The following is a 25638-nucleotide window of genomic DNA, read 5'->3' as shown; positions in this document are numbered from 1 at the left end:
GAATAAAATACTATTGGCTTTATATTGAGATAAATATTCTATGAATAAAATATTAAAAGTTGCATGTAACATTTATCACATTGCAAATTCATATATATATATAAACACCCTTAAAAATTTCATTTTGTTTATCATTTTTGTCCAAAAACAAAACATATTATACATAAAGAAAATTGAGTTATAAAATCTATGTTTTGTAATTAAATTGCATATATATAGAAATATGAATATAAATTAAATTAGCTTTAACTAAATAATTAATTAACAACACAACATTAACTATCTAACTAATTAGCATCACTTTAACCAATTCAATACCTCATTATTAAAATAATAAAAACTATTGAAAATATCACAAATTTTCTCAACTATATTTGAAAATCATCCGTATATTATTTTTCTAAATAATCTTTCTATAGCATTCAAAATGCATAACATCACCAACAACAATAAATTTTAACAAAAAAGTATCTAATTATTCTTTTAAATAATTGCTCAAAATTGTCCTACATGATTTTTATAATTTATCAAAAATATAAATCAATGTTAAATAAATTTACTAAATAGTATTTTAAAATCATTCTGCAAACTTATTTTTTTTGAAGTTAACATCGCTGGCCCTTATTTAAAAAAAGTTATTTAACTTACCTAAAAATAACATAAAAATAAAGTATAAGTCTAAATTATGAGAGCAAAATGAAAAGAAGTCTAACTATTTAAATAAGAAAATACGAAAAATAACAAGAATAAAGAGAAACTTTAAGAAGCGACACACGATCAGATGAAATAGACTTGCTGGTGATCGCTCGAGCTTCCAATATAAAAAAGGGGCTTTGGAGAACATTTTATTTTCATATAACATCTTGAATGCACTAAAGTGATAACTTTAATACTGAATCAACTGCCATTCATTGATAGCTTTAACTTCAATATTTGGCTTCCAATTTACTAGTATCTATAAAATGTCAAAGATTTTGACAATTAAATTTGTGCTTAGATAATCAATTTTCAAATAAAAAAGTTAAGCTATTATCAAAGTTTTGAATTTTTGCATTTGATCATGAATTTAACATATGTCATGTTATTGAAATAAAAAAAAATCTAGTTTAACTTCTATGTTAACAAAAAAAGTGCATGACATCCTAGGTTTGAAACACTTAAAATAAAATAAATAAAAAAATATAAAAGAATGAAACTTTCAATGAACTTGTAAGAGAATGTTACATGCTTTTTGAACTGAAATGTGCAAAGAAATGAATTAGGGCCGGGTTCCCTATTTATAACTTAGAAAATTAATCCCCTTGTTGGACTCATTGAACCAAACTTTAAGCATAAAATGACAAGGGAGGAGTCATGGGTGCACAATTGCCCTAGGTAGTGTACATGTCAGCTGTTAAAGTCAGGAGACTCGTATGTGCCCCATGAATATGTCGTACATCCCGTGAACATTGCCTTTAGAAAGAAACAAAACAGTACCCTATTACGTGTCACGGATTGTACGACCCTTCATTAAAGTGTGCGTGACGCGTCATGTCACCGAAGGGTGCTGCCTACGAGCCCCCTATTGTATAGTGCGCATGTATCAAAGACAAACAAATGCATTATACAAATAGATCAAATGACATGTACATATACTATCAATCATATAGGCACACTGCATAATATGTATGCATATTATTGATCATACAAATGCATCTTGCAAAGATAGCATGCATACATAATAAATCACATGCAGTCATACTATACGCACATACTAAATGGTATGCTAGTGCATCATATATATATACTGAAATATATATAAGTATGTTAGGTAAATGCATCAAATATTGTTCATGCACATAATGTAACATACCAATCATACAAATGCATTATTTAGTGTAGGTGCATTATGCAAATTTACATACAAATAATTACAAATATCCTACAAATACATCAATCATCATGAAAATGCATTATGTTTGCCATATAAATACATTATGTTCCATTTATACAGATGTGCCATGCCAATCCTCAAGGTGCATTCTGTTAATCATGCAAATACATTACGTCAATCATACAACATTCATATAAATACATAATGGAATATATATATATATATATATATATATATAATCAATAATATACATATATGTTCAAATTATGAAGCACACAAATATGTAATTGTGCATACACCAAATAACAATACAAATGCACATACAAATGTGCATTATGCAAAATGCACTCAAAAGCATGTTATCGCATGGACCTCGACGAGCGTGCCATATATGTGACGTTTGAGGATATTGTGCGGACTAAAAAAATTGTGAATGAAATTTCAAAAGTATAAAATATATTATATGAGTACGCTAACATACACATGCATATCTGATGGGGACATTGTTATCGCATGGACCTCGACGAGCGTGCCATATATGTGACGTTTGAGGATATTGTGCGGACTAAAAAAATTGTGAATGAAATTTCAAAAGTATAAAATATATTATATGAGTACGCTAACATTCACATCAATATCATTTAAATTGAAAATTTAAACCACTTGCATGGGCCCTGACGAGCGTGATTTATGTACACACGTGACATCTGAGGATGCTATGTCAATTAAAAGTGAATTTAAGTTCAAGTCTGATCTTCCTCTTTGAATGGACCGGAGTTGACACGACTTGAACCAACGTACAAATACACAATCGTAGTGTTGACCGGGGTATTTGATTTTATACATTCATATTAGACTTTCAAGCCTTTTACAAGAAATTTTCACCAAAATATAATCTTTCGGAACCAATTCTTGTTGAATTAATCAAAGTATTTAATTTTATACGTTCATATTATAATTTCAAAGTCTTTTATGAATAAAATTCATATATTAAAATATATGTTCTCTGTTATGTTATATTTATGATAACACAAATTCGGAGCTGAACCCGATCTTCTTTCGATAAAAAAAATAGAGTCGACGAGGTTCGACTAATGAAATAAAATTAGCCATAAATCTCGATGACGATTATTTTGAATGAAAATCTCAATTGGTGGGTTATCTATTTTTTAAATGCCCATAAGTCTTAAAATTTATCATTATTGGACTTTGATTTTAATAAAAATTTAAAGAAAAAAATCATAAAAATTATTATATTTAAGATGAAATAAAACTCCTAATAACTTAAAGCAAAATTTCATCTAGTCTTCGCAACGATTTATCAAGGCGGATAAATTTGGAAATCACTTCAACTCACAAAGAGCGAATGTTCAATCAAGAATATCGTTAGGATTTATTTTCAAATTATTTCTTGCTAGTAAGGATGTGTCACTTGTCTTATAACCGGTTGTTTTATTGCCAAATGACACCAAAGGTAAATGGTTATGCCCAGGGTCCTCTGATAGGGTGATTTTGCTGCCAAATGGTACCACTAAATTATTGTCATGGCCAGAGTCCATATGTTCCCCATTGACTCTAAAACTTTGAGTAATGAATCAATAAAATATAATTAATAGGGACAAATTCCTTGTTAGCTAATGTGGGCTCAAATATGTCCACTTTGGCAAGTATTCACCCAAAGTCTATTTGGTATCATCGGATGAAACAACTCATGATTACCGACAAGGATCCTTCGGTCAGTTTTGATCGACTATCTCCTCTGAATAAGTAGATTAGGGGCCGTGATGGCCCAGGACGATGTAACCATGGGATCTTGATAGGATTCATCATCACCCCCAGCATCCGCTTTTAAGTGCGTGGTGATAAATTTCAATTTTTAATATGTAATTCTTCTGTTCTTATACACTGTTTGCTACGTACTTGTTCAACGACTAGCCTTAATCTAAAGTTTTCTTTCATTATCGGGAGGGGTAATTAACTATAGGGGCTTGCACCTATAGGAAATCAGAACTTGGATAATAAAGTCATCGCAAAATGCGGGCGAAATCTCCGAGTAGTGTCTTATCTAGAAACTCAACCCGCCTTCTAAAAATTTATCACGTAACCTAAACTCATTAAAACTCTTCTTGCCGTCAACAAAAAAAGAAAGGGGTCGCAGAGACTGGGGCACGAATTTTCGGAGCTTACAGATTTCTGACATCTCTGCTGGGGATGTTTCTCTTTACATTTTTAGCTAATCATATATTTAAGCTATAGTAACAACAAAATTTAATGAGTGCATATTTAAATATCATTCATAAAATGAAAAAATATTTAATTGAACTCATTAAAAATTCTCTAAACAATTATTTCATTTTGTCGACTCCCTATGTTTTGAAAGTGTGGGGTAATATATGAAATTCTGATTAATAATCCAAATCTTTCATTTTGTGTAGAATGGACATCCAGAACACTTATTTCACCGTCCAATTGGGACGCGGTGCCAAAGCCAGCATTCAGCTGACAAATGCTGTCATTAACACCAGAGACTCTGGTACCACCATTTAATTTGGTGGGATGCAATTCTCTACCGCTATTATAAGGGATGTTGTTGTTCTTGTATACATCATTGATATTGAAGGGCTTGACAGTAGGCTTCACGCTGCTAACGTTGCTGCTCGTCGCATGCATCCGCCACCACAACCAGTTAGTTGTTATTGTCATTGAGTTTCCCCCATAAGAGGGTCTCAGTTTTCAAAAGGTTGTTAAATTTTGAAGCCCCGACAATAAGAAGGGTCAGGGCCGACAAAACAAATTTTTGTAGTGCCTGTCAACACCATTGCCTTGCCAAACAAGCCTTTTGCACCTGGAAGGATATGACGCTGAAGCTTCCTTATTTGGAGAAAAGTTATCAATGAGGCAGAGAAGGAAGAAGAATGAAGAGCTACGAGCTCAGGAATCACTACTCATCCGCCCATCAACGCTCCCAGCTTTGGAGCAGGAGGCTAACATTCCTACCCGAAATAAATACTCAAATTTAAAATGGGTGAAAAGAAACAACTCCATTAGTGAGCTGAAATAATCATTATGGGAGCTACAACCTCAAGCCCCAATTTCCCAGAAGAAAAAAGAGTCTAAGACTCTATTCGCCAGAGTCTACAGAATTTTGAAGGTTGTAATGAAAAAGAAGTTCCAAAGGTCATTGGTGATTTAGGCCAAGAAAACCCCACCAAGAGTGTTGCCGCCTTTGGTGACTCAAAGAAAAGTGAAGTTAGCTCCACAGGAAGAACATTAGGGCGTGACACTTGGACCGCTTGTCCAAGAATCTGTCGTCGAAAGGGCTCAGTGGAAGGGTAAGGAGATTTGCAAAGAGAATAACTACGAGTGTGACATCTGGTGCAGCCTCCCAGAAATCTGGCATCTCTAATAAAAGCCATCAGAAATGGGTCAAAAGAAGGTCCATGACGACAATCAGCTCGATGGTTGACACTCTGGAGAATTCTCCAGTGGATCCCATCGTTTATCAATCTCACATAAAGAAGAAGCTAGCTTATAGCACAACCCACGGATCGAAGAGTTTTTTTGTGCCAAGTAATGAACCGAAGATTAAGTGGCAGCGCCGCTAAAAGGTCCGAGCACGAGAAGATGACAAAGAGACCATGGAGGTTAAAGTGGTCTATATGGTGGGACATGATGATGAGCCACCACTTTTGCGAGTATACCAGCAGTAGTATGGGGTTGGATCCACCGCTAGTAGAGATGTCGATTCTTCAGAGAATTTGAAGAGAATCATTTGTTCGCTGACGCTAATATGTTAGGAGAAGCATAAAGGTAGATGCAACTTCATATGAAGGCGAATGATAAAGAAATAACTCAGTTAAATGCCAAAATGATCGAGTTGATGATGCAGAGAAATGTGGCTGCCAATCCTACACCTATACAACAAACAAATTATCAAGCGGCAAGTAGTGGTCTTGCTAATCCGCCATCTCATCTAGCACCCCAACTATTGGGAGTGCGATGTTCACATGAAGGAGGAATTGAGAATGACATTTGGTTTGCCAGCCGACTCCTCAAAATGTGGCAAACACGTCCGAGCCGCTGACAATGGCACAGTTGGAGATAATCATCAATGGGAATATTAAGGCTGTTATAACTTCAGATCAAGCATAAAAATTGGTGAACAAAGGCTGTTCAAAGGGGTGCAAATGAGTCGAGTCGAGCTTGAGTCAGGCCTAACTCGAGCTTGACTCGCGAGCCAAATATCGAGCTCAGAAGGCGAGCTTGAGCTCGATTCGTGCCATTGAAACGAGCTTGTCGAGTGACTCATTCAAGCTTCGTCATGCCCGCTTCTGAACTCCGCCCGTGCACGCTAGAGTATGAACTCCTTTTGCTCACGCTCACGTTCGAATTTCATCCGAGTTTGTCCCGCGTCTTGTGCCCGGAGTCCTGCAATCAAACCCTGTCCTGCATCACAAAATCAAGCTCGCGTTCTAGCACGCCTGTGATTTAGCATTCCCATATGGCGATCCCGCCTTTTTACACAATATTTCGTGATCCCGCCCACCTTTACGTTAGGCATCTGAGCTGGCATGAGAGTAATCGAGCCGAGTTTTGTTTGGATCAAACTCGAGCTCAATTATACAACGAGCTCAAAATTATGCTCGTGCTTGACTCGTGAGCTAGAAAAGCTCGCTCGTGAGCTTGTTAATGAGTTGAACCCGAGCCAGCTCGCGAGTCGACTTAACTTGGTTGCACCCTTAGTCGTTCATATCCTGCTGAATATGATCAGGTGCCGAACTCAATAGGGTATTTTGTTCTGAAGTTTAACACATTCAGTGGTAACGATAACCCCAAAGAGCACTTGACCCAATTTAAGGCCACCAGTGGTAATATAGGAGGTGTTGATGCTCCACTCTTTCGACAATTCATCAACAGTTTAACGTCGATTGGTTTCTAGTGGTATGTTGAGCTCCCAAATAATTTTGTCAAGACGTTTGCAGAATTAGAAACTTTGTTCGTGGAGAGATTTGCCACTATTATTGATCTTGCCTTGGAGAAGTGGAGAATAGACGAGTAAGTGACTAAATAAATAATTCACTGGCGTAATTTGAGCACAAAATATGAGCAACAATTAGAAGATGAGCATATTGCTCAACTGTTAATGAAAAACATCGATAATAAGATGTTACCATTCTTATATATGACTTTTATCATCACATTTTAGGACCTACTAATGACAAAGTTTGAAAAATTAAATATATCAAAATCTAAAGGCCACTTAGATAAATTCAAAAAAAGGTAGAACTCCAGACACTTGGAAGATTGAAGACCATTCCACGTTCTCTTTCAGTGTTGATAACAGAAAATAAATGGCATATAATGCTGATAAAGGAAAACAATCTGTTTATAAAGAAGACATAGGGAAACAACTAGCCAATCATAATCCTCAACCAAAGCTGATACTTGGAGGTGATGTCCATTCCACTCACCCAGTCGGTTCCCCCCCTCACTCATGATCACTCTCACTCACACAAGGAACTCGACCCCCCTCTCATGCGCCTCAACCGCCAACCACCACTCCAAGCCGCATGAAGGTAACCACCTCCTCCACCTCTTCTTTCTCTTCTCTTATCCTTCCATTCTCTCCTTTTTCTTCATCTTCTTCTTTCTCCATTTTCTCCTCCATTTCTCCCTTATTTCTTCTCTCCTTCACTTCTTCCTCTTCCAAAACCTAACATAACCCTAGTTGTTCAAATAATGAAGCACGCAAATATGTAATTGTGTAAACATACACAAAATAACAATACAAATGCATATACAAATGTGCATTATGCAAAATGCACTCTAATCCATGTTACCGTATGGGCCCCGACGCACGTGACTTATACATGACGTTTGAGGATGATGTGCAGACTAAAGAAATAATGAATGAATTTTCAAACGTACAAAATATATTGTATAAGTATGCTGACATACACACATATCATTTAAATTGAAAATTTAAACCACTCACATGGACCCCGACGAGCGTGATATATGTACACATGTGACGCTTGAGGATGTTGCGTGGGTCAAAAGTGAACTTATGTTCAAATTCGATCATCCTCTTTGTATGGACCAGAGTTGACATTATTTGATCCAACAAACAGATATACGATCATAGTGTCGACCAGAGTATTTGATTGTATACGTTCATATTAGACTTTCAAGGCTATTTACAAGAAAAATTCATCACCAAAATATAAACTTTTGAAATCAACGATTGTTGAATTAATCGAAGTATTTAATTTTATAAGTTCATATTAGACATTCAAGGTCTTTTATGAATAAAATTCATATATTAAGATATATACTCTCGGTTCCGATATATTTACGATAACACCGAAAATTTGGAAATGAACCCGATCTTCTGTTGGCAAACAAACATAGTCGACAAGGTTCGACTAATGAAATGAAATTATCTATAAACCCTGATGATGTTCGTTTTGACTGAAAATCTCAAACGGAGGTTCTCTATCTTTTCAATGCCCCTAAGTCTTAAAATTTATTATTATGGGGCTTTGATTTTAATAAAAGTTTAAAAAATAAAAAATCACAAAAATTAAGATATTTAAGATGAAATAAATCACCTAATAACTTAAAGAAAAAATTCATCCATTCTCCACAACGGTTTGTCAATGTGGATAATTTTAAAATCACTTTAGCTCACAAAGAGCGAGTGTTCAGTCGAAAATATCACTATGATTCATTCTCAAATCATCTATTCTCAGTAATGACGTGTCACATGTCCTATAATTAGTGGTTTCATCACCAAATGACATCAAAGGTAAACGATTATGACCGGAGCCCTCTGACTAGGTGTTTTTGTTGCCAAATAATACCACTAAATTATGGTCACGGCCAGAGCCTGAATGTTCCCCAATAGCTCTAAAAACTTGAGGAATGAATCAATAATATATAATTGATATGGTACAAATTCCTTTGTCAGCTAATAATTTATTATTATTATTATTATTATTTATTTTGTTATGATTATAAATCTAAAGTTGAATATATGGAGTGTAATAGTAATAATATCGGAAGTGCACGGAGACATAATAAGACAATTGAGTAAGTACGTCAATATAAAGATTAACGAGTCACAATTAATGATTTAAAGAGATCTCAATTGCAGAGTTGCTTAGGCATTGTTACAAACTCATTAGGCAAAACAATTTAAAACAATAACAAACATGCGAGTAATGACGAATGCACTTTAACAATAATCCGCGGGTTAATATTTAGAAAAGTCACCTTGAGTTTCCCTCACTCAAGCTCTCTTGCGGTTAGCAGAAGAAAGATGTCAGCAACACTAACGTGATCGCCACGAGGAAGAGGGAGCTTACAATACTATCCACGGGAAAGCTATTCGGAGAGGGAGGAGTTGATGAACAATGCAAGCGTGGCCACTCGAATGGACGGTAGTATTAGTCGTAGACAGCAACATGCAACCTCTAGCTTCCTTGGGACAGCAGTTTGATGATCTCTGGCGAGTGGGCAGCAAGTATCTTTGGACTGGTTTCTCTAAACAGCAAAATGAAGCTCTTGGGCAGCACACAAAGGCCTCCGGGTGGCCTGACAGCCGCCAAAACAGTCCGGAATTCCAGGGAAGAGGAGCCGGGTCAGGGGGGAGACGGTGGGCTGGCTGGGCCGGCGGCAGGCATGGCCGGCGGCAAGGAGGGGCGCGGGTGGGTGAGTCGGCGGGTTTTTTGGGGGCTTTTGGTGGGGACGGCTGCAGGGAGGCGGGATGAAGGGGAAAATATGGTCGGGTAGATGAGGGTTGATGAGGAAAGGGGAAAACAACAAAGAAAAATAGAAAATAAAACCAAGAGCTCACCAAGGTGGCTGTTGGGTACTTCGGGTGGAGCCTCTCCTAGGCTTTCCTCACTTGAGAACTCACAAAGAGAACTCTAGAACTCACAAAGAGATCCAAACATCAAATTTTCTTTTCAATATTCATCATCTCATACAATGCATGAGGCCTCCTATAAATAGGCCAAAATGAAACAAAACTAAAAATACATAAATGCCCTCGGGGCGAAAATATCAAAAGACAACCCATAAGGGTAAAACCGTAAAACTGAAAAATAAAATAAACTACTACATAAAATGACCCAAAAATAAAACTCCTAATCGTGGTCGTCAATCTCCGGCGTCTTCGATGGTACACGTGTCGAAATCGCTGACGATGTCCTCATCATTCTCCCCAGGTGGGAGAAAACTCGACCCCGTCGAGGAATCATCTGTAGAGCTCTCGTACCACTCTAGTAAGACGGGGTCCACTCACTGCAACTCCTCCTGATCAAACAACATGTCCTCTGTCTCCCCCAACTCCGATTTCCCTTTCCAATGAACTATGTACCTTTAGCACCCACCTTCTTTAGTGGAGATGATCAAGTATTGCTTCAATATTTCTGTATTGGGTAAATATGGCAAATTGAGGAGTGGAGGTAGGCTGGGGTTCTCACTGGGAAGGTTCACAAAAGGCTCATTATATAGTGGATTGATAGGGCTAAACTCTGGTCCCTCGAAGGCTACAAGATCTTCAATATTAAACGTAGGATTAATGTTGAAACCTTCAGAAAGGTCTAGCACATAGGCATTACTGTTTATTTTTGAAATTATTTTAAAAGGTCTCCTTGTTCACCCCACCGTCCTGTGATTTTCCAACAAAGCTGAGCACTTTGAAATTGCCTCCTCTAAATCTCGGGCACCAGCTACCTTCAGTAGGAGAGTCTTGAAAGACATCCGCAACCACACAACAACTATCTGAAGCTATCCTGGCAATGAAGGGGAACATCTCCTCCAGCTTAACACCATCACACCACCTATCGAACAAAATCTTGCTTCCATCTCCAAGACTAAAATCTGAGCCAACCCGGAGAATATTTGTAGCTTGCAAGATGCCTCTCCACAAAAAAAGAAATGTTGGAGCTGGTCCTGGGGGTAATGTCCCATACTCTCTCTCTCCTATAGTACTTCTGCTGGATAACATGTGTCCATAGTCCCTCCTCTTGAGCCGCAAGCTTCTATAGCCACTTACATAGTAAGGCCAAGTTGAAATCACTTCAGTTTTCTTAGTGTAGGGTGGCGACAATAACAAACTGGATCTTAAGCAGAGATTGTACTTGCTTCGCATGCAAGAAGCCATGAAGTCACATCTGAATTAGGGATGAATATAGATGTGATGGTTGATGATGAGGATCAAGTTTTGTTGTTATTTTTCCCCTCTTTTAAGCACTTCCGTGACACCATGTTGTATGGTAGGGATACCATTAGCTTAGAGGATGTTCAAAATTCACTTCTTTCATGATATCCGACGCCCGTGGAGACTCTTTCATTTCATAGAAGTTCTTCTTCTTCATTAAGAAGCAAATAGTAACTTAACGCTTCGAGCATGTAACTTAACGGCTCTTTGAGGAAATCGTTCTGGACGAATCCGCGCCATCACAAAATCACCAACTTTGTATTCTTTAAATATTTTCTCATGACCAGCATTAAGCTTATAATTAACATTTCTTAGCTCAATTTTCTTATTAATCTCATTGTGCAATTCCTGAATGAGAGATGCAAATGCTGATGCGACAAACCCGATGTGCATGATGAATGACAAGACTTGGGACTTACACCAAAGCTTTAAACAGAGACAAGCTTGACAGGAACCGAACATGCAAACACACAGACTCACAAGCACACATAGATAAGCATAACGATGGGTTAAACCTAAAATGAGGGGACTTAAAGTTTCCAAATTTAAGGGAATTGGTTTAGGGGGAGCAATAAAGACATCCTTAGCTACTAAGTCACTTCCATATAAAATTTCAGCTAGGGTCGAGGTTAGTCTCCTAGGGGTAGCAGTGTAATCTATCAAATTCATCCAACTAGGAGAGGGGAGGTCCTTAACAGGGGAGGACAAGACTAAAGAGAACATCTTGGAGGAGTCATGGATATGATAAGAAGATGGGTCCTGACTCAAAACCATAAGGGGATAATCCAAAGAGTCACCAGCAGGTATGAGACTCAAGAAATGGGGTAAGGTATTCCTATCAAAAGAGGGCACAACAGTTAGAGTGGTGACATTAAAGCATCGGCTAAGACTCTCTCTAACGTTATTGTCGGTACAAGGAATGGAGAGATAAGTCCAATCAAGAAAGACACACTCGTTAAATTGTAACTCTAGATGAGTCACTCCTAAACTAGACTTCAATAAATCAAAAGGAGATTTATTACTCAAATTCGGCTCAAAAATTTTCAGACCCAAATCAGTATCTTCTGAAGTCATAGTTCTATGCTCAATAGAATCAGGATAAATGGGTTTAGGGTCAATTAAATCGGGAATTAAATCAGGTAGAACGTGTCGTTGAGCCACTTTCGCCTCGAGACTATTACCATCATGATTCTCCAAAGTCAACTCAGTAGGTAATACGACTAAATCAGGATCTTCCGAATTTAAATTCAATGTGTTCAAGGCCAAATTGGCTTCTTTCAAGATCATATTCTTATCTTCCAGGCATACTCTGTCCATGGACTTATCCTCGAGGAGACTAGGATCGGGGTGGGTTAAGGTGTCGACGTTTACAGGTTCTAACTTTCCTAGCTCAGGGTTTAAGTCATTCTGGGAGTCTGATTCAATCTCTTTAGTTTCATCCTCAAAGAATTCTTCGTTATTAGTGATATCATTAGCATCCACAAAATGGATGCACTCAGTCTCGGGTTCAGGGGACCTCTTCTTCTTAATGCATTTCTTTATTAAACTTATACTCGCAGGGTCAGGGACTGGGGAGGCTAAAGGTTGACTGGGATTGCTAGAAGTGGGTCTCAATGGGGAGTCATAAGTGGTTGATCTATCAGAATACCCAATAGAGGATCGGCCATTAAGGTTAGGTGAAGACCTACAAGGTGGGGCAGCAATCCTGATGTTATTAAATGAAGGTTGGTTTCGACTATAGTGATGTCCAAGGTTTGTCCCAACAAAAGAGGTAGGGTGATGCTCTAGATGACGGTCGCTAGTAGAGGGTTGGTATTTCAAATTAAGCTCTCTTCTCATGTCTTTCCAAGTAAGGTACTCACCGCGAGACTCTCTATGATCTTCCAATTTCATCCAAAATTGAAGAGCTCGACCTTTGAGGTGATATTTAGCGATGCTAAGCTGGTGGGATTCAAGGATATGACATGATTCAAAATAGTCATCTAGTTGTCTCGCCCATTCCCTAAAGTGGTAAGGGTCCGAGGAACCATCAAAGGGTGGTAGACGGTAAGGTGACTCAAAGTGAGGTCGTTGTGGCTTAAACTCAGGTCTAGGTTGATAAGAAAAGTGGGGCATCCTCCGACTAACATGATTGACTGACTGGGGCATGTACCTAGAGTGGGGAGAGTCAACAAGTTCCTCATTGGTGGTTTTCGTTAGCGAGCCTACAAGATTAACTAGGTCGTCTAACCTCTTTTGAAATCCTATCGAGTTCATTGGAAAGTGCTAAGTGAAGCTTAAAGAAGAATGGGCGCATGATACATCACTTAGACACCAAGTTAGGCTCACTTAGACTCACTATTGGGTGCAGCAAATGTGTGGACAGCAAACCATAATAGTTGGTGAAGAAGTTTAGGTGTATAGGATGGATTTTGGGATGTGGGCAGCACCTAAACGCTAGGGTAAGATGGTCCTAAGGCCTCTATATGCTGTTGGAATGGGGTGGACAGCAACCTACACAATGGCGTAAGTTGTCAAAGTGTTTGGGGTTGAGTGTAGAGTGGGGGCAGCAACTTAACAAGGGTTTAAGGGCACCTAAAAGTCCCTAAATGGTGCAGGAAACGAGCTGGACAGCAAAGTTTTCAAATGTAGTTAGTGGCCTAAACACTTAGGTGAGTTGGAATGGCTAAGACAACACTTATGTAATGAACTATGCTTGCTTCGGGTTAATATTTAGAAAAGTCACCTTGAGTTTCCCTCACTCAAGCTCTCTTGCGGTTAGCAGAAGAAAGATGTCAGCAACACTAACGTGATCGCCATGAGGAAGAGGGAGCTTACAATACTATCCACGGGAAAGCTATTCGGAGAGGGAGGAGTTGATGAACAATGCAAGCGTGGCCACTCGGATGGACGGTAGTATTAGTCGTAGACAGCAACATGCAACCTCTAGCTTCCTTGGGACAGCAGTTTGATGATCTCTGGCGAGTGGGCAGCAAGTATCTTTGGACTGGTTTCTCTAAACAGCAAAATGAAGCTCTTGGGCAGCACACAAAGGCCTCCGGGTGGCCTGACAGCCGCCAAAACAGTCCGGAATTCCAGGGAAGAGGAGCCGGGTCAGGGGGGAGACGGTGGGCTGGCTGGGCCGGCGGCAGGCATGGCCGGCGGCAAGGAGGGGCGCGGGGGGGTGAGTCGGCGGGTTTTCTGGGGGCTTTTGGTGGGGACGGCTGCAGGGAGGCGGGATGAAGGGGAAAATATGGTCAGGTAGATGAGGGTTGATGAGGAAAGGGTAAAACAACAAAGAAAAATAGAAAATAAAACCAAGAGCTCACCAAGGTGGCTGTTGGGTACTTCGGGTGGAGCCTCTCCTAGGCTTTCCTCACTTGAGAACTCACAAAGAGAACTCTAGAACTCACAAAGAGATCCAAACATCAAATTTTCTTTTCAATATTCATCCTCTCATACAATGCATGAGGCCTCCTATAAATAGGCCAAAATGAAACAAAACTAAAAATACATAAATGCCCTCGGGGCGAAAATATCAAAAGACAACCCATAAGGGTAAAACCGTAAAACTGAAAAATAAAATAAACTACTACATAAAATGACCCAAAAATAAAACTCCTAATCGTGATCGTCAATCTCCGGCGTCTTCGATGGTACACGTGTCGAAATCGCTGATGATGTCCTCATCAGTTGGAGTAGCTCCAGTGGATGATAAGATTGGAGAGAGTCGTCTTAGATGGTTTGTTCACACAAAACAAGGGTCTTTTGATGACTCGGTTCGGAAAGTAGATGTATTAGATTTGCTTATGTTAAGAAAGGTAGCGGTAGATCTAAAATGACTTGGCTAGAAAATATTAGAAATGGCCTTTATTTATTAGATTTAAATGACAATTTAACTATTAACATGACACAATGGAGAAAAATGATTCATAGAGTTGACCCCACATAGTGGGATAAAGGCTTGATGTTGTTGTTGTTATGATTATAATAAGATGGTAAATTTGTACATAGGTGGTGGATGTTAATTTTTTTATTGTAAGGTTATGTACCACAATGCTTGATTAGTATGTATGTAAACTATATCAAGGGAACTAAGTCCTCACAAGTAATGCATCACAAGTTAATTTTGAAGTTGTAAATTCATTGTTAAGCAAACATGATTTTGATCTTTACGCAAATAAGTAATCCTTTTTTACAAGAATTATTCATACGATTTACGTTGAAGGATGGGAGGATAAAATATTACTTGGTTATACCTATACAAATTGATGTTCTTATCAGGGAATATTGTTGTTTTTATATTGATCCGGTTTTAACAAATCAGAAAACATTAATAATAGAATAATTTAGGTTAACCAAATCATTTAATCATTAAATTCCTAGTATTAGTGAAGTATAGTTGAAATCTTTAGGATATGTTGGATTGGTTTGTTTTGGAAGAATTTCAAGAATGTAAATGACAATGAAAATAGGAAAATCGACATAATAGAAGCTATAATGCCACTGTGGAGATCAGATGGCTAAATGCTAACAAGAATACGATATGTAAATTATAATTATTATAAATTTCTCCAAACTGAATTAATGAAATTTTTTTAAAAATTGCAAATGTTTGAAAGTAAGAAGAATTGAAAATTTCTAGATTGCAAGTGGCGTGAGCTTAACCGAAATGCAAGATTGAAACCAGGGTGAAGCTTAGAAGGACAGGTGAGAAACGTTAAGAAATAACAAAATACAAGAGTTAATTTATAAGAATTGTCGAAATAATGAGTATGAGAAGTTAACATTGCATAGATGATAGATCCAAGCACAATTTTTAGTATCTAAAACTATAAAATATTGTTTAAAATTTAAAATGGAGATGAGTGATATATAATTTATTTTGATTTAACTTACTTCGAATTTATCAGAGATTCAAATCGTTTCGAATTGCAAGATTTTTGAAAAGGCAAAGGGAAGTAAGGAAGCGAGAATGAGGTGAATATTAGGACATTCATTAAAAATATTTAATTATTTGAACTACTACTAAGAATGAAGCTTAGTCGAAATCCTTAAGATCCCTATGATTGGTTTGCTTTGTTGAAAATTTCAAGAAATGATATGATAATAAAAATGGTAAAATTGACATAATATAAACGACATTTTCATATTACTGTAAATCAGATGGCATAAAATAATGCTTCAATGCATTTGAAGTGAATGCTTTTATGGCTTTTATATGGATTGGTTATATGTCCAGTTATCTTATTATTTACCAAGTATATTTTTTTAATATTTCAAGAAACATTAGTATTACTGTATTATCAACATCCTGAAATTGATGTGAATCATAACTTCTGTAGTTCCAATTCTGATGATAATGTGAATGATGCCGGCCAGCATAACTTATCATACCTGATGCTATAAGCATTGTGATGGTTTAATATTATAGCAATACTTATTCATGGTGAAATGCCAAGTGCACAGTAAATATGCTATGAAAGTGATTATAGAAATATCGAATTAGCTAAATAATAAAAACTAGGCTTATATGAACTAAAAATGATTAGAGAGAAGGCTTAAACTACTATTTAGGTTTCCTTCCATTAAGATGCGAAGATCTCAGTTTCGAATCCCAAAATTTGCTTCTCTACATTTATCAGCCACTCAGACACGACATTGATTCCTGTTTCATGCATTTCATATGCATCCCTTTCATGAAGTGTAATGATCAAGTGGCCATGTTGACAACAGAATGTCCATGCATACATACACAATACAACTTTAGTAATTATAGATTTAGTTTGTGCATGAAAAAAAATGCAATAAAGTCAATTAGTTCCAGGTTATATCCCGTCATTGGTGAGAGTTTCTATTATTAGAACAATAAAACTTGTTGAGGTGAAAGCACGGTGTACCGGGTAGGTCATACAATAGAGTTTAGTTATTTCTGTAGAGGTTGCAAAGATTTGGACATCAACACAAGCTTTAATACAATTTTTCAGGTTACAAAGATTTGGAGACCTTGTCTTGATAAATTATAAAAACCTTGACTTGAAGTCATTGTCCTTAAAGCTAGAGCTTTTTATTAAGTTTAGTAGAAAAGGATGGTCTGCAAGAGAAGAGGGTGTCTTAAGGGGGAAGATGGATCAACTTTAACAATTCAGGCAAACTCAGTTTAACATATTTCTTCTTTTTTTAAAAAAAACGGAAGGAGAGGCAGTTTGAGCAGTAACAGGAAAGGTGGCAACATTAGTGAAGTATCATGACGAAAAAGTATAGGACTGCTTTATGCCTGGATTGCAAATATTTGAGCATGGTTTGTTCGGAGATCATTTTTATGCAACTATGGTTATGACTGCTGATGTTTGGTTGTGGCAACCTTGCTTATTGCGATTAGTTTAAAGATTACTAAAACAAAGCAATAAGCTAAAATATGGGTTAATGGTGTTTCTTTTGTTAAAATGGAGAAGGCTTCAAAGAAAGTAGTGTGAGGATTAGATTGGACATGTACTTTTGGGTCAAATTAAAGTTTAGGTTTATTATTATTATTATTTTATTTTTACAATTAAAGTACTTATATGGCTAAGGTTGTGCTTTGTAATAATTATGGCCACTGTGAACATGAATACATGTTGTGAATGGAGAGCGTTAATTCTTTTACTCTTACAAGGAACAAAAGGGAGTAAAGATGGCCAATAAATTTCCATAGTCCCCTCTTTTTGATAAAAGTTGATATTTATAAGCATATTTCAAACTTCATACAAACATGTTTAAGGAAATACTATGAAATTTCTTGTAAATTTAGTTAAAGATTTCGTTTAAATACTTGAAATATACATAGTGTTTGCTTACATCTTTTTATACTAAAAGTACTGAGCATTCTGTACACAATAATGGACAAAGATAGCACTTGAATATTCTTCCTTTTCCACTATTTTGACAGACAAAAAAAAAAAAAAAAAACAATTTACTTGTCAAGGATCATTAGCTTCATTCAGTTTTCTTCTAAAAAACATCATTAAAATTTTTTACACATATAATGGTTTGGTCACATAAAACTGCAGCCTTCCGATAACCCGGTTATGAAAATAGATGCATTAGATTTGACTTATGTTAAGAAAGATAGAATTAGACCTAAAAAAACTTGATTATAAAATATTAGAAATGACATTTCTTTATTAGATTTAAATGAGAATTTAACTTTTAATAGAACATAATGAAGAAAAATGATTCATGTAACTGACCCCACATAATGAGATAAAGGCTTGACGTTTGTTGTTGTATATCATAGAGTAGACAACAATTTTAAATTGCTTCCATATTAAAAAAGCCGAATGATTTGTTATTGAGTATCTTATTCTCCTAAATGGTTTTAGGCTGGCTGCAATCAAACTTGGGGCTAATATGCCAGCTAGAGTAGAACTGATAGTTAGAAACCCTGAAGGAGAGTCTCCTCTAATTGGGGAACCCACAGGAGAGTTCTATGATGTAATCCTCTTCTTTGGCATAATTGACATCCTTCAGGATTATGATCTCACCAAGAAGCTTGAGCACGCTTACAAATCAATCCAGTATGATCCCACCTCCATATCTGCTGTAGATCCAAAGCAATACTCGAAGCGTTTCAAAGAGGGGACTATGGAAATTTATTGGCCATTTTTGCTCCCTTTTGTTCCTTGTAAGAGTAAAAGAATTAGCGCTCTCCATTCACAACGTTTATTCATGTTCACAGTGCCTAAATGTCCAATCTCCAAAGAAATTGTGGCCATAATTATTACAAAGCACAACCTTAGCCATATAAGCACTTTAATTGTAAAAATAAAATAATAATCATAATAAAGTTAAGCTTTAATTTGACCGAAAAGTACATGTCCAATCTAATCCTCACACTACTTTCTTTGCAGCCTTCTCAATTTTAACAAAAGAAACACCGATAACCCATATTTTAGATGATTTTGTTTTGTTTTGTTTTAGTAATCTTTAAACTAATCGCGATCAGCAAGGTTGACACAACCAAACATCAGCAGTCATAACCATAGTTGCATAAAAATGATCTCCGAACAAACCATGCTCAAATATTTGCAATGCAGGTATAAAGCAGTCCTATACTTTTTCATCATGTACAGGTCAACAACTACTACTTTCACCAACCTTCCAGCTTGACAAGGGTGTGCTGCCTAAAAGCTTGCCTCTTAATTAGGAAAGGAATTATCTGGTGCATTCTCCTCAAGTTATTACATATAATTATGTTAATTTGACACCTAATTTTCCCTATATATTGGGATGTTTATGAGCTAATTTTATTCCTTAGCTTTCTTTCTATTTTAGACTTACAATTTAGTATAATATTATACCTTTTTCTATTCATTGAAATATGAGAAATGAACTATTCTTCTCCTATGTTTTTCAACATTATTCATAAAAAAAGTTTATGCATAATTTTTGTTATATGTGCAAAGAAATTCTTATATAAAATTGCAAGATAATTCTTTGTTCCAAATAAGGTAGAAGTTGATTCTATAAAAATTAAAATATAAGATTTCTTGCATTATAAGACAACACTTAAATTATTATTTCTTTGAAATAAAAAATTGGCCCTCTTGTTAATTATGGAGAATTATTATGCTTTTTGTGAATAGGTGTATTGTATTTCTTATCACTATTTCTATAACGAAAAAATTATATATGTATGATCCAATGAGTAACAAGAGTTAGTAAAAGATAAAAAAGTTTGATTGTTGTCACTATTACATTATTGTTTTTCCATTTCTTTATCTCTTTCTTGTTGCAAGAGAAAGGGTATTGTGTAGCACTTCATAATTATTTGTTCTCGAGTTATTGAGTCCAATTCATACCGTCCAAATGTGAGGGAGTGGTAGAGTTGTTATTTTGAAAAACAATTCAAATATTTTTTTTATATTGAGGGAGTTTAAATTTACATAATTATTAATACTATTTTATAAAAATTAGATTCTCTATAACTATTATAATGAATTTATCTTGTGTAGTGACCCATCCTTGCCATCCAATGTATTTTGGATGATTGAGATTAATACTATTCAAAATTTTAAAATTACTCTAGTTTTGAAAAAAGTTAATCTTAACCATTCAAAGTGGATTCGATAATTAGAATGGATAATTGCACTATGGTAAATAAAGAGTATTTGAACCCCTTTTACAAGAACTACTAATTTATTTATTTTTCTCTTCAGATGGGCTGATGGAAGTTTCTATATTGGGATATGGACTGGCATTGGTGTTGGGCAACAGAAGGGGGTTTACTTCCCCTCATTGTCAGTATCCATTCCAGTGGCCCGTGATCCTCGTGAGGCGATTGCCAATGAACTTGTCGAGTGTCATATTTCTCTAGTTGAAACAATTTCAATCCTCCCCTCTGAGAAGACACTGAACTGGATAGGGGTTGAGGCAAATTTCTTACAAAGGTAGGCATTATGGATATCAACGATGCCCATTAAGGTGATGCCAAGGCAGTTTGGATCAGTAGATGCGTCCACAACATCATCATCATCGTTGTTGTGGATGCATCTACTAATCCATACCGCCCTGGCATCACCTTAATGGGCATCGTTGATCTCTATAGTGCTTGCCTTTGTAAGAAATCTGCCTCAACCCCTATCCAGTTGAGTGTCTTCTCAGAGGGGAGGATTGAAATTATTTCAACTGGGAAAGTATGACACTTGACAAGTTCATTGGCAATCGCCTCACGAGGATCACGGGCCACTGGAGTTGATACTGACACTGAGGAAAAGTAAACCCCCTTATACTGCCTAATACCAATGCCAGTCCATACCCCAATATATAAACTCCCATCAGCCCACCTGAAGAAAAAAATAAATAAATTATTAGTTCTTGTAAAAGGGATTCAGATACTCTTTATTTACCATAGTACAATTATCCATTCTAATTATCGAATCCACTTTGGATGGTTAAGATTAACTTTTTTCAAAACTAGAGTAATTTTAAAACCTTGGATTGTATTAATCTCAATCATCCAAAGTACATTGGATGACATGGATGGGTCACTGCACAAGATAAATTCATTATGATAGTTACAGAGAATCTAATCCTTATAAAATAGTATTAATAATTATGCAAATTTCAACTCCCTCAATATAAAAAAATATTTGAATTGTTCTTCAAAATAACAACTCTACCACTCCCTCACATTTGGACGGTCTGAATTGGACTCAATATCTCGAAAATAAATATTTATGAAGTGCTACATAATACCCTTTCTCCTGTAACAAGAAAGAGATAGAGAAATGGAAAAACAATAATGTAATAGTGACAACCATCAAACTTTTTTATCTTTTTCTCCCTCTTGTTACTCATTGGATCATACATATATAATTTTTTCGTTATAGAAATAGTGATAAGAAATACAATACACCTATTCACAAAAAGCATAATAATTCTCCATAATTAACAAGAGGGCCAATTTTTTATTTCAAAGAAATAATAATTTAAGTGTTGTCTTATAATGCAAGAAATCTTATATTTTAATTTTTATAGAATCAACTTCTACCTTATTTGGAACAAAGAATTATCTTGCAATTTTATATAAGAATTTCTTTGCACATATAACAAAAATTATGCATAAACTTTTTTTATGAATAATGTTGAAAAACATAGGAGAAGAATAGTTCATTTCTCATATTTCAATGAATAGAAAAAGGTATAATATTATACTAAATTGTAAGTCTAAAATAGAAAGAAAGCTAAGGAATAAAATTAGCTCATAAACATCCCAATATATAGGGAAAATTAGGTGTCAAATTAACATAATTATATGTAATAACTTGAGGAGAATGCACCAGATAATTCCTTTCCTAATTAAGAGGCAAGCTTTTAGGCAGCACACCCTTGTCAAGCTGGAAGGTTGGTGAAAGTAGTAGTTGTTGACCTGTACATGATGAAAAAGTATAGGACTGCTTTATACCTGCATTGCAAATATTTGAGCATGGTTTGTTCGGAGATCATTTTTATGCAACTATGGTTATGACTGCTGATGTTTGGTTGTGTCAACCTTGCTGATCGCGATTAGTTTAAAGATTACTAAAACAAAACAAAACAAAATCATCTAAAATATGGGTTATCGGTGTTTCTTTTGTTAAAATTGAGAAGGCTGCAAAGAAAGTAGTGTGAGGATTAGATTGGACATGTACTTTTCGGTCAAATTAAAGCTTAACTTTATTATGATTATTATTTTATTTTTACAATTAAAGTGCTTATATGGCTAAGGTTGTGCTTTGTAATAATTATGGCCACAATTTCTTTGGAGATTGGACATTTAGGCACTGTGAACATGAATAAACGTTGTGAATGGAGAGCGCTAATTCTTTTACTCTTACAAGGAACAAAAGGGAGCAAAAATGGCCAATAAATTTCCATAGTCCCCTCTTTTTGATAAAAGTTGATATTTATAAGCATATTTCAAACTTCATTATAAGCATGTTTAAGGAAATACTATGAAGTTTCTTTGTAAATTTAGTTAAAGATTTCATCAAAATACTTGACATATGCGTAGTGTGTACATCTTTATATACTGAAAGTATTGAGTATTCTGTACACAATAATGGACAAAAATAACACTTGAATATTCTTCCTTCTCCATTATTTTGACAAAATAAAAAAATTTACTTGTCAATGGTCATTAGCTTCATTCAGTCAAGCATGGTTAAACCCACCCTGAATTTTCTTCTAAAAAACATCATTAAAATCTTTTACACATATAATGGTTTGGTCACATAAAATGGTAGAATTGACTTATGTTAAGAAAGATAGAGCAAGATCTAAAAAGACTTGATTGGAAAATATTAGAAATGACTTTTTTTTATTAGATTTAAATCAGAATTTAACTTTTAACAGAGAAAAAGGATTTATGTAGCCGACCCCACATAATGAGATAAAGACTTGACGTTTTTTGTTGTATATCATGGAGTAGACATATAGTAATTTTTAATTGCTTCAATATTAAAAAAGCCGAATGATTTGTTATTGAATATCTTATTCTCCTAAATGGTTTTAGGCGTGCTGCAATCAAACTTGGGGCTAATATGCCAGCTAGAGTAGAACTGATAGTTAGAAACCCTGAAAGCGAGTCTTCTCTAATTGGGGAACCCACAGGAGAGTTCTATGATGTAATCCTCTTCTTTGGCATAATTGACATCCTTCAGGATTATGATCTCACCAAGAAGCTTGAGCACGCTTACAAATCAATCCAGTATGATCCCACCTCCATATCTGCTGTAGATCCAAAGCAATACTCGAAGCGTTTCAGGGATTTCATATATCGAGCTTTTGTAGAAGATGCTTAAATTACTAGCAAGTCATTACACCACAGCTTTTAAAAGCTTAGTTAGAATCTTTATTGGGCAGTTTTTTCACAACTTTTTAATTTTTTGGTAAGCTGCCACAAATTTTTTTGCCACAGCTTTCTTGCGTTTTTTTTTTTTTTGAAAATGTCAGTGATGAGAAATCACTTCTTACAATCATATATGTTAGAAGGTGATAGCTGTACAAAAGCTATTGCTTGATTTTTTTAAACAAGGAATAAAGTTATATTGCCCTTAACTATATTCAAAGCATGTACTAATCTACAACTATGTTTTACAAAGAAAGCTTTTGTTTGCCCCAAATGGACCCTTGGTCTCAAATTTGTTCCGAAAGTTTTAATTTCCACCATTTTGGTAGTTCTTTTAGGCTTTGTTTAGGCTTTGTTTGTGATGGCTTTTTTACTGCTTCTTAAAGTAGTTTTTCAGGAAAAAAAATTAATTTTTATACTAAATAACTGTTTTAAGAATCAATAAGAAAGCCATCCCAAATGAAGCCTTAACTTTTACATTTAGGTTTCGTTTGGGATTGTTTTCTAAATTTAATTTTTAAAAAGTTGTTTTAAAAAGCAGTATGAAAGCTTGTCTCAAATGAAACCTTTAGCTTTGATCACACCATAGAATATGGTCATCTCCATGACTTTCAATAGGGGCTTCTGTTTATATTGGTGTATTTGTTTTGCTTGATGGTGTATGTGTAAACTGTTAGGAATTGAAGAGCTTACTTGTAAATGTTAATTTCAAAGGGCAGTACTCATAATCTGTACGTTTTTTTAACATATATGTAGTATATAATTATATGTTTGTGTGAATTTTATCTAAGGAGTTTTGGGCAGTGGATATAAATGTTAGGCCGACATCATGTGAAATGAGTCATTGATGATTTCAAATGACCATTTATCCTTGTTAACATAATGGACAAGCTCGAGCTCAGCTTGTGAGCTTGATTAGCTCGGCTCGTGAGCTCATCAATGAGTAGAGCTCGATCTGGCTTGCATGCCGGCATGGCTCACTTAAACCCCTACTTATGGGTGGTAGCCTGGTAGGTCTTGTTGGTGGTAGCAATGTTAGAGAAAAATTAAAGTGTATTTGAAAATTGATCAAATCTAATGATTTTCAAATACATCATAATTCAACTAGAAAATGAATTATAAATACATTATAATATTACTCTATTTTATTTTACTTTAGATCAAATATCAATATTTTGAAAACCCTTATATTTAGAATATTTTATACCAATTTATTTCAAATCAAATAGTCCATAAGTTAAATATTCAAGACTCTAATTACAAAACTCTCTAAGAAATGCTTTTATGATATATATAATTTTGAATGATTAACATTTAAAATATCTTTTTTGGTTGATATTTTAAGTGTTTGGGATCACTGCAACATTTTATAAAGATTATTAAGTTGATATAGGAACAATAACATAGATATTCTGGTTTTAACAAATAAATTTTCATTTTTTTTAAAAAGGCAATATGAAAATAACAAAAAAATAATTTGTTAAAAGAAATTATAATTGTTTTGTGGAAAAGAAAAAACAGTGAAAAAATTATTCATATATGCATAAATTATTCATTTTTTAAGCAACTCATAAGAAAAGGATGGATACCTACATTAATAATTAAGTGGGGGAGCTATTGAAATAAGTTTGTATAGTGATTGATGGAACATTGGAAGATATTCAGAATCTATGTATTTAAAGCTTGAACAACTTGGAGGGTTTGAGAGATTTGTGATTTTCTTCACTACAAATTGTGTTAAAATTTTATATGCTTTGAGCAATGATTCATTATTAAGCATTGTCAACGAGAAAACTATTTTGCTTTTATTTTAACAATGATCTCAATTGAAGTTAGTATCTCCTCAACTTTTTCAATTGAGTTTTGAAGTCTTAGGGAGTTTTTATAAAAACTATAAAATTAGGCCTAATATATTTATAAATAAATATAAAATTATTTCAACATCAACAACAACATCAAATCTTTATCCCATTACGTGTGGCAGCTGCATGAATACTTTTTCTCTATTATGTCCTATTAAGAGTCGAATTCTCATTTAAATCTAATAAAGAAAAGTCATTTATAATATTTTCTAATCAAGTCTTTTTAGGTCTACCTTTACCTTTCTTAACATAGGTCAAATCTAATACATCTACTCTCCTAACAGGGTCATCGGAAGGCTGCCGTTTTACATGCCCAAACCATCTA

The 25638-nt window shown here is 35.3% G+C and overlaps 1 protein-coding gene across 2 annotated transcripts in view; it reads left to right on the top strand.

Annotated features, from left to right (window-relative positions):
* LOC110101634 (phosphatidylinositol 4-phosphate 5-kinase 6) overlaps positions 1–23663 on the top strand; it is a 37858-nt gene extending 14195 nt beyond the window's left edge. Inside the window, exons 9-10 of one of the 2 annotated variants that reach the window (XM_028697599.1) lie at positions 18443–18657; positions 23331–23663. In XM_028697599.1, coding sequence (XP_028553432.1) covers positions 18443–18657; positions 23331–23404 — 289 coding nt within the window. In that variant the 3' untranslated portion in view covers positions 23405–23663. Of the gene's footprint in view, positions 1–18442; positions 18658–23115 lie in introns of both variants that reach the window. The other variant, XM_020829609.2, reaches the window with a different exon arrangement.
* The last annotated feature ends 1975 nt before the right edge of the window (positions 23664–25638 follow it).

Source organism: Dendrobium catenatum, unplaced genomic scaffold (assembly GCF_001605985.2).
Source record: "Dendrobium catenatum unplaced genomic scaffold, ASM160598v2 fragScaff_scaffold_976, whole genome shotgun sequence".
NCBI classification, from domain to species: Eukaryota; Viridiplantae; Streptophyta; class Magnoliopsida; order Asparagales; family Orchidaceae; genus Dendrobium; species Dendrobium catenatum.
This window is presented reverse-complemented; position numbering and strand designations above follow the sequence as displayed.